General features: G+C 46.4%; 1 protein-coding gene and 1 long non-coding RNA gene across 2 annotated transcripts in view; one reads left to right on the forward strand and one right to left on the reverse strand.

The window, feature by feature from the left end:
- Positions 1 to 368: 368 nt before the first annotated feature.
- Positions 369 to 10,065, forward strand: part of LOC109316225 — a 16,678-nt gene continuing 6,981 nt past the window's right edge. The window contains exon 1 of the long non-coding RNA XR_002102766.1: positions 369 to 1,019. This is a non-coding gene — a long non-coding RNA (uncharacterized LOC109316225). The remainder of the gene's footprint in view (positions 1,020 to 10,065) is intronic.
- The window catches only part of CASR (calcium sensing receptor), a 125,290-nt gene continuing 120,488 nt past the window's right edge, over positions 5,264 to 10,065 (reverse strand). Inside the window, exon 8 of the mRNA XM_019544129.1 lies at positions 5,264 to 8,775. Within this exon, the coding sequence (XP_019399674.1) occupies positions 7,334 to 8,775 (1,442 nt within the window). The 3' untranslated portion in view covers positions 5,264 to 7,333. The remainder of the gene's footprint in view (positions 8,776 to 10,065) is intronic.

Below are 10,065 nucleotides of genomic sequence, written 5' to 3' on the forward strand. Positions count from 1 at the left end.
ATTCTGTTTAACTGTGTGCTTGTGTCTGACTGCAGTTTATTGTTGCTCTGATGAACTGATTCTTGGCATATGAGGGTGTCAGCCTGTCCATGCTGATCAACCTGGCTGGGTCAGGTGTGTCACATTAATTTGTGTGTATATATGACTGATTTGGTGACTGGAGGAACCCAACCCCATTGAAACTGAGTCCTGCAAAACAGCTCCATTGGGGGTGAGGACTTAACCCCCTTGCAGAAGGGAGATATACAGCTCTGTATAGAAACACAAGTAACACAAGCAGCACATTAATAGAATTACCAAGACCCTAGAAACATATCTGTAATAAATGAGCACACCCCAAAGTGATGGGCCAATCTGGTAACACATTCTCCTAAGGTCCAGTACAAAAGGGTCCACTTTCAGATGAGTCCAGCCTGTAAATATTGACTAAAAAACCAACATGAGCCTGCAGAGAGGGCTGCTTTGGTGTTCAGAGGGCGGGAAGGTACATTGCTCAGAGATGTATTTGGTGGCATATGCACCACTGCTATAGGCAAAACACTTCCCTGTATAAGGAAAAGGATTGATTGCTACCCTGTTTTTGCTGCAGAATATAATTGCACCGTTGTTTGGTCTTATCTGAATGCCATCCCTTGTATATGGTGTAGGAATGCAGGGGCAGCCACCAGTACGGTAACTGAAGCAGGGTGACCCAGGCAGCAGCTCTTGATGCTACCTTTGGGTGTAGGGGCAGAAAAATGACAGCTGTTGCCACAGACACACAACTGCATTGGTGGCACCAACAGTTACATGTCACTGCTGCCCTGTGTGTTACTGCTGCCTCAGATACCCCACTGCCCTGTAACACCTCTGAGGGTGGAATGAATCTCTCGAGCATACCACCACAGTTTGCCTGTTACCAGATGGTGTGGCTGTAGCCAAAGACTGCAGTCCTTTCATGGAACCTCTGACACTTCCTGGGATGTCTTCCAAGCCACACAGCTAAGGGAGGTGGAGGGGAAGCAGGGAAATGCCTCAAGGTAGAGTACACCTGGTGGTTATGTTTCTTCTGGAGCTAGGGAGTACTTCCTTAGGGCATGTGGGTGGGGAGAGCCTCATCCAGTTTGATATTGAACAGCTCCTTTCCCCAAGAAGGGAGGTCCTCAATGGTAATCTGTACATTTTTGGGAAACCCATATCCCTCAGCGATGTGGAATGCCATTGTCATGCCAGGCTGTGGATGACCAAGTCTGGGGGTCATCTCAGGGTCAGAAGAAGCCAGGAGATCTGTCTGGGGAACAGTCAGGGATCCAGAAGGTCAGGCAGACTAGGAAGCTAGATGGGTTAGGTATGCAGGAGGTCAGGTACCTTGACTGAGGTAAACTACAGCATCAGACAGGCCAAGGCCCCAGGTTCAAAACCACAGCCTGACATTAGTCTTCCCCTACCCCTGCCCACTTCCTCTAGGAGGCACTGGTCCAGGCTTTGCTGGGTGATCCTTGCAGAAGTTCTGTACCATATCATGAGTGAGGATATTTTCTATGGGTTCCTTTGTGCATTCCTCTGGTCCATACCCCTCTCACTTTACTAGGTAGAGTAATTTTCCTCACCATCTTGAGTCAAGAATTTCTTTGACCAAGTACTCTTATTGGCCATGGACCTTTATGAGTGGTGGAGGAGGATGGGATTGGAAATGGAGCATGTTTTCTGTGTAGGGCTTGAACAGGGACATGTGAAACTGGGACTGGGTGGATTTTCAGTGTTGTAGGGAGGTGCAATTTGAAAGTGATCGGATTGATTTGATGGGTGATATGGACCAGGTTATAAGCTTCCCCAAAGATCAAGTTTGGTACAGATAGAGCTGTTTTGAGCCAATCAAACACTTCTCAGATCTGGGGTAAAGGATACTGATTGTGACCAGTAATCTGGTTCAGTGCCTAATAATTAGCACATAGATGGAGACTCCCATCCTTTTTTTTTCCAAACAGGATGGCCTCCCTAGTAAGCAGGGTGAACCCGCGTATGAAGCTCTGTGCCAGATTTTTTTTTCCCAGAGAGTATTCGGGTTCTGACATGGCATAAATACACCCCACCAGAATTTTTACACCTGGCTGTAGATTGAGGGGACAATCATAATCCAAGTGTGGAAGAAGAATATCTACATTTTTCTTTTTGAAGATGTTTGCAAACTCCTGGTATTTCCTAGGTAAACAGATTTCATGTTCTGGAGACAGTGCCTTTCAGAGGGGGTTGGGGGGAGGGGCTCTGCAGCAGGTAGGCCTCCAGTTTGGATTGTAGGGGGCTCTGTCCTCCTGGCCTGCCAATGGTGTTGTTGGTAGTACCCTGAGTTCAAGGTGAGCTCCTGTGCTTTCTTCTTGATCAGGGGGTCATAGTGTGCAACTCAGGAAAACGCTAGAATCAAGGGGTAGTATGGGAAGCAAATGGTCCCAAAGTGTATGGATTCCCTGGTTCCAAGGAGATTCGTTTTGAGGGTTGTGGTTTCATACTCCATAGGCCCTGAATCCAGGGGCAAACCATCTGTGGTTTCTGTGCTTTCAAGTTTCCATTGCTGACTTAGTGGGATTTGTAGATCTCATGCCATGGTCTTATCTATGAAATTACCTGGAGCTTGAGTCTAGGAGGGTAGTCAACACAAGGAATGAGCAGTTCTGATCTGGGACTCAAAGATGGATGGATAACAGTAGTTGGGGATTCTGTGGGTTGGGTTTGCTACAGTCTTCACTGGTTGTGGATGCCTTGGGGGCTTTGGGTGACCCTGAACCAGTCCCCTTCACCACTCCCAGAACCACTCATTTACCTTGACTCCCTTCCTTGGAAGCCAGTAGCATGCTTGTGTCCTGGGGCCCCACTATTGTAGTACCACTCCTGCTGCTCCTCCTCCACTTGCAACCTGATGCCAGTAGGTGTGGGGCTCCAGCACCCCATACCAGAGGAATGGGAACACCCAGAGTGAGGTCAGGAGGCTACCTGGGTCAGGTATCCAAGGAATCCATCAGATAGTAGCAGGACAAGCCGATGGTGCAGCAGCCCAGGTACAAGTTTGAGCCTTGTTACCCAGATGCTTCCCCTTTGGGTCAGAAGTTTATATGGGAAGGGCTAAGAGATCAATTGACCTTGACTGTCCTCTCTGGTGGCAGGGAGTGGGGGTGTACCTAGGCCCAGACGGTGGGGGAGTGGGGCTGGGTTCTGGCTACCTCTATTAAACACACAACAGAATTCACAGCATCCAGCCACTTGTAGGGATGTTTGGTTATGGCTCTTGGACGTAAGGGGAAACCGGTTCTCTTAGGAATCCTTGGTTAAGAGTCAACTGGCAATGTATTTATAGATACAGATGTCCTACCTAGCTAGGGCTTGATAATTAGCTATTCAAAAGTATCAGATGAATTAAGATTTGTGAACAAAAAGGTTAACTTGCTTAGGCTCTTTCCTTAGGAGTGGAGCATATCTGCCAGGCCTTCTTATATTTTTATACCCACCAGGGAGGAGGGCACCAAGTAGATATGGAAACGCTTGGTCACCTGAGGAACATCTTGATACTTTCTGTCTACTCTCATTTGTAGAGCAAAGGGCAGAAGTCTTTCAGACTTGCTTGACTTGGCCTATCAGTACCTCACTGATAGACAAAGTTACTTCAGTAGACCTAGAGGGCTGCAGTGTGTCAACCAGCCTGTGAGCAGGCTCATTGACTTTTTGAGTAAGATCTGGAGGGCCTTAGTATGTGGAGGAGGGCAGAGGTAAGAATTTATCAGAGTGGAGAATGGGAATGGATTAGCCTCTTGGAAGTCACCTATCCTCAAAAATGGATCTGGAAAACTAATCCCAGCTATCCCCAATGACAAAGAAAGTGGAAAGGCCCTCTTGCCTTAGGGTCACCCTGGGAAAGTTGGGTACTTTCCTTGTTGCCACCATGTCAGGGAGCCCATGAGGCTTTTCTAGAGGGCCTTTTCTAGAGGCTTTGCACTGCTGAACTGGATCTGCAAACTGAGCAGAAATGTGCTCATAGCCAGAACTGGATGAAGATTCCAATGAGCCAAGAGTGACAGGGGTGCCATGAAGTCAGATCCAAAGGCAGGCCCAATGCTGGAATTATGAATATAAGCCAGAACATGGGCGGGGTCAACAGTACATTATACAGACAGCTGGAAATCACTCAGAACCTGAAGAGATGGAGAAGCTAGTAGAGAAGATGTCAGTGCAAAGTTTAGAAGGTGGGGCAGTCTCCATGACAACAGTTTCTCAAGCTTGGGGGAAGCCAGGACAGGGATTTCAGTGCTGGTGTGGAACTTGGCTCAGAAGCCACTGAGCTGTCAAGGGGAGCCTTCTTTGGAGCTAACTGGGTGACTGAAAGCTGGGTGATGAGGCCATAAAGTTGGTGCCTACATTCTTACAGGCTTCACTGGGCAGAGGGGATGCTACATCTCAGAATACAGTAAGTATAGCAAAGGTGAATCAGGTTTCTTCCTGCAGCTCTGGGATGGGGTATGTCTTAGGGACTAGGATTAGAACTGTAGACGTTCAAAGGATATACCAGAGCCAAGGCCGAGGATAATCTTGTTGAAGGACGTATGGCACTGAGCTTCATTTTGATGTCTAGGATCTGTGTCAGATCCCATAGATTTGTCCTGCTCCTTTCTGGACTTACAGCTACATGACCTGTGTAGGGAGCACTTTCTGGGAACACAGGAGTCTGAGGCAGTACAGGCACTGTGAATGTTCACTTGAGGCAGCTCAGTACCACTGTAGGACAGTGGGGCACATTTTGAATCCTGGTGTGCAGAGAGAAGCTAGGCTTCTATTCTTTCAGCCAAAATAAAATGGTAAACTGACTGATGAGAAGAAAAAGGCCAGCGTGCTAGCACAGCATAGCACAGGTACAATTAAGTTTCTATGTCAGGGGAGAGGCCACAGCCTTCAGCAAAAAGTTTAACTATTTTTTAAACTAAAGGAAACAGGTACATTTGATAAATAACAACAATAACAACAAAAAAGAACATGGAAAAAAATAACATTAGAAACTGTCCAAGGACTTAAGTCAGAATTGTGGGCCTTGAATCATGAGCCAGTAATGTGCTCTGCCTTGAGGCAGTAGGTGGTAAAAAGCATGGGAGAGCAGGAAGCGCTGACGTATTCCCTCAGCACAGAGCACAAGAAAAAGGCAGGGTACAGTGCACCCCACTGCTCCTGCTCTGCCAGATGACTCTGAGGTTGAGTGCTATGGTGCCTGCATGCCCACAGTGAAGGTGTGCATATGGACACGTGGTCAAAGGCAAAAAGTTTAATTTATCCATACCTTGAAAATGTGCTTATACTAGTTCCTGCATTTTCCCAGTACCTAATCTTCATTCTCAGCTCACCAAGCAGAAATGAAAACAAGTCCTTATATGACAACATCACTTAGTCATTTTATTTTTTTGCCCTGACTAAAAAACAAATGACAACAAGAGTAATAAGAGAATGATGATGCTTTTCCCAAGGCATTTTCTCAGAGCTTTGTCTCTGTTTAAGGTGCATCTGAGTGATTCAGAGTACCTTATTGTTTCATGAAGGAAAAGTATTACACAGTCATGCCAACTGACCACTGTTATAGAGCAGAGGTCCACCAAGCCCTCTAGGAACGTTGTTTCTCTGATCAAGCAATGGACAAAATTTTTACATCTGAGTCCCCTTGTCTCAAACACCCTCTGTGTGGATAGAGAGGAACATGGTACAGCTTATCCAAAACCAGAGGCATTACTGCTGTAAGAGGACCACTGAGGACTGTGTTTCTGAAGGTCTCATCTGGCCCCTTTTCAGTCACTAAAGCTTCCTCTTCAGATACAGCAGACCCTTCTTTTATTATATGCCCCTCTCAGATGGCTTTGAATGGAAACTCTCACTGTAGTCCACACCCTGTAGAACCCCAACAAAATCCTTGGCTTCCTGGTGGTGCTATAAAATATTCAATATTTTTCCAGTTACCTGTGTGCTTGCCCCATTAACCTTCAAAAGCCTTAATGAAGCTCCCAAGCCCCAACCCAGCCATCTGCCCATGTATGTGCATTCCAGATACTTGTTTTTTGAGCAATCCAAACTTACCTTGTTTTTGGGTTGGAGCACTGTTGTAGCTGTGATGGTCCAGTTAATGAGAGACAAGGATGTTTTGTAATATCTTGTATTGGTCCGCCTCTATAGTTATGTTGGAGAAGCTTCCGGGCATTAAGTGCCCTTTCCCAAGTCTCCCATCTATTTAACTGGTCCAATAAAAGATAGCACAAAAAAGTCTTGCCTCTCTACTTCTTGGGGACATTTCTGCATCTCCAGTCCTTTTCATTTGAACTCCACCATTCCATCACCATTCTCATGACTAGTGCACTAATGTGTGTGTGAGACTAATACGGAAAAGCACAGAATAGACTGTTGTGTGAAATGTTTAGCCATGTATGTCATGCAAAACATTACAGCCAAGACGCTTCATTAAGCATACAACTACTAGCAACATAATCAATCATGGATATATCTTGTTGAGCTCTCGCAGCATTCTCCTGGGGATGACATACTGTCCTCCCTTTCCACCAAAATAGGTGGGCTGGAGCTGAAGAGGCTTTGACTGGAACAAACCAACAGGGAACTAGTAACCTGATCTAATGCACTGATGTTTATGAAAAAAATTGTCCATCATTCTTTACTGCTGCCATTGGCAGCAACAGGAATCTGGGATTGGAACATCATCTTGTATAAATAGCAGGGAGCACTGTCTATCACATTAAATACTTTACATGTTCTGACCCCTGGCTGTACAAGGTGTTTGGTGTTTTGTTTTTATGAGTTCACTGTTCCTAAGTTGACCACATGTCCTACTCTTGTAGAGCTCCAAGTCCTTTCCTTTGTATAACATGGTTAGAGATTTCACATAGAAGACAAAGCAGGACCATTATACATAAAGGGGAAGAGGAATATTATACATCAGTGTAAAAGCAGAGGATAATGGAATTACCTAAACTCCTCCAATAGCCAGATGAGCTATTGTCTGGCAGATAGGACTGACAAAGGCAAGGCAGTATGCAAAGTTCTGCTAAAACTCTGCTGGAGAAAATCTAAACTTGTCCTTCTGAGATGTTTCAGTCCTGATTTCTTTAGAGCAAACACAGTTCAGCTTAAGGGTCCCAAGCCACAGACATCTGATAATCCTTCCACCTGCATGTCCTTCAGAAGTAAGTATTACCCTGCTGGCACTAAAAATAAGGTGGGGTGGCTGTGTCACAGACGTATCTCTGGTGTCTTTTCCATTCAGAAGAAAACAGGTGATCTGGCTCCACTGGGCAGAGGTGGGAATTTGTATAGTTTTCTTCTGTTAAGAATGTATTGTGTTCTCTGTGATGGAGCCACCTCCTGTACCTATAAAATTCCGAGAATTTGCTGATGGCAGAGAAGATTCTTCTTCTGGGCTTTGTACATCTTTGGTTTCTCCCACTATGGACTCTTGTGAGCTGGACTCTTGGCTTGAAACTGCATGGAAGCCAGGTTCCACACCTAGGGGCTCACTGTTCTGTAAGGGAAGCAGGGCCCTGTGGTGCATCAAGCTGTCATCACTGTTCTGGGCTTCCAGGGAGTTCCTGCGCTTGGCATTCCTGTTGGCCACAGCATTCTTTTGGGGTTCCTCAAAGCTTAGTGACAGGGTGACAGTCCCACTGCCAAAGCTGACCTTCTGCTTACAGCCACGCTGCTGATGCTGCTCTGCAGAGGCTGGCGGAGGGAATGGATCTTCCTGGTTGCTCTTGCTGCTGATGGAGGATGATGGGGTAGACCCAGTGGAGCCACCAAGACTGTTAGACCGCTTACGTGATACGTTGCTGCGCCTCAGTGTGGCCCTAGCTGCTACCTTAAAGGCATGGGCAGCTGTGCTGCAGCGCACTTCTTCAATAGTGTTGCGTGATGGCTTGAAGAGGATTATGTAGACTTTGTTGAAGAAGATGCAAGCCAGCAACCCAAAGCTGGCAGCCAGGATGGCGATCACCTCCACCGCTGATACAAACTTGCCATAGGTGCTGGCATAGGCAGGGATGAAGGAGATCCAGACAATGAAAAAGATCAGCATGCTGAAGGTGATGAACTTAGCCTCATTGAAGTTCTCAGGGAGCTTCCGGGACTTGAAAGCAAAGAAGAAACAGATGGCAGCCAGAAGACAGGTGTAGCCAATCAGGAAGCCCAGGGCCATCAGGGAGCCCTCATGACAAGTGATGAAGATAATTTCATCTTCCAACTCATGGTTTCGGTAGCTGGAGGGAGGTGCAGTGTAGAGCCAGATAACACAGATGACGATCTGCACAAAAGTGCACAAGAAGACAAGAAGGAACTGCAGATTGAGGCCCCACCACTTGCGGTGAAGACTTGTGGGAATCTTGGCCTCAAAGACCAACAGGACACGATTGGTCTTTACTAGGATGCAGGAGATGCAGAGGACAAAGCTGATGCCAAAGGCTGGTTGCCGCAAACGGCAGGTCCAGTCCTGGGGCTTGCCAATGAAGAAGAGTGAACTGGAGAAGCAGCACAGTAAGGAGAAGAGGAGGAGGTAGGACAGTTCCCGATTTGTGGCCTTGACGATGGGTGTATTGCGGAATTTGGTGAAGACCCCTAGAACAAAAGAGGTCAGGAAAATTCCCAGGACAGCAAAGAGAGTCAAAGCTATTCCAAAGGGCTCTGTCCATGATAGGAACTCTATCTGTTTGGGGGTGCAGGATGTGTGGTTTTCATTGGACCAAAAATCATCAGGGCATTTGTCACAAGCACTTGCATCTGCAAAATAAAGAACATATTTGTTAGAACAAGGAAGGGCCATCCAAAGAAAAATGGGGCAGTGACTAGCCCTTCATCTAATACATAAAAGGGACTCCTGTAACCAAGTTAGATTATAACGTAATTTGGCCACTCTGAGCAGGAAAGAGTCCTGAATGATGGGACAATAAGCCTCCCATAGGAAATGGCTCTGTGTTGAAAATGAAGGGCATTTATGGGCCAGATTATACAATTCTTGAGCTGTGCTCTACTTTTCAGACCCATTCCTTTGGAAAACTTGAGAAGGTTTAAGTACTCACTGCTATTATGTGGATCCTTGGACAAACACCTTGGGAGGAATATAAGAATATTGCTCGGGCATGCAGGGATGAAGTCAGGAAGGCCAGAGTGCAATTGGAGTTGCAGCTAGCAAGGGACATGAAGAGTAACAAGAAAGATTTCTATAAGTATGTTAGAAATAAGAGAAAGGTCAGGGAAAGTGTAGGTTGCTTACTGAATGGAGGGGGCACAATAGTGACAGATGATGAGGAAAAGGCTGAAGTGCTCAATGCCTTCTTTGCCTCAGGCTTAATGGGTAAGGTCAGCTCCCAGACTACTGCACTTGCTAGCACAGTTTGGGGAGAAGGTGACCAGCCCTCTGTGGTGACAAAACAGGTTAGGGATTATTTAGAAAAGCTGAATGTGTACAAGTTTATGGGGCCAGACGAAATGCATCTGAGGGTACTTAGGAGTTGGCTGATGTGATTGCAGAGCTACTGGCCATTATCTTTGAAAACTGTGGTGATTGGGGAGGTCCCGGATGATTGGAAAAGGACAAATATAGTGCTTATCTTTAAGTAAGGGAAGAAGGAGGATCCAGGGAACTACAGACCATTCAGCCTTACCTCAGTCCCTGGAAAAATCATGGAGCAGGTCCTCAAATAACCAATTTCTAAGCACTTGCAGAAGAAAGTGATTAGAAGCAGTCAGCATGGATTCAGCAAGAGCAAGACATGCTTGACCAACCTGATTATTTCTATGCTGAGATAACTGGCTCTGTGGATGTAGGGAAAGCAGTGGATGTAATATACCTTCATAGTTTCATAGTTTCCTAGTTGTCACGGTCAGAAGGGACCGGAGCAGATCATCAAGTCCAACCCCTGCCATAGGCAGGAAAGAATGCTGGGGTCAAATGACCCCGGCTAGGTGATTGTATAGCCTCCTTTTGAAGACCCTCAGGGTAGGAGTGAGCACCACTTCCCTTGGAAGTTGGTTCCAGATCCTAGCCGCCCTGACTGTGAAATAGTGCCT

This window comes from Crocodylus porosus, unplaced genomic scaffold (assembly GCF_001723895.1).
Source record: "Crocodylus porosus isolate Cpor-Errol unplaced genomic scaffold, CroPor_comp1, whole genome shotgun sequence".
NCBI classification, from domain to species: domain Eukaryota; kingdom Metazoa; phylum Chordata; order Crocodylia; family Crocodylidae; genus Crocodylus; species Crocodylus porosus.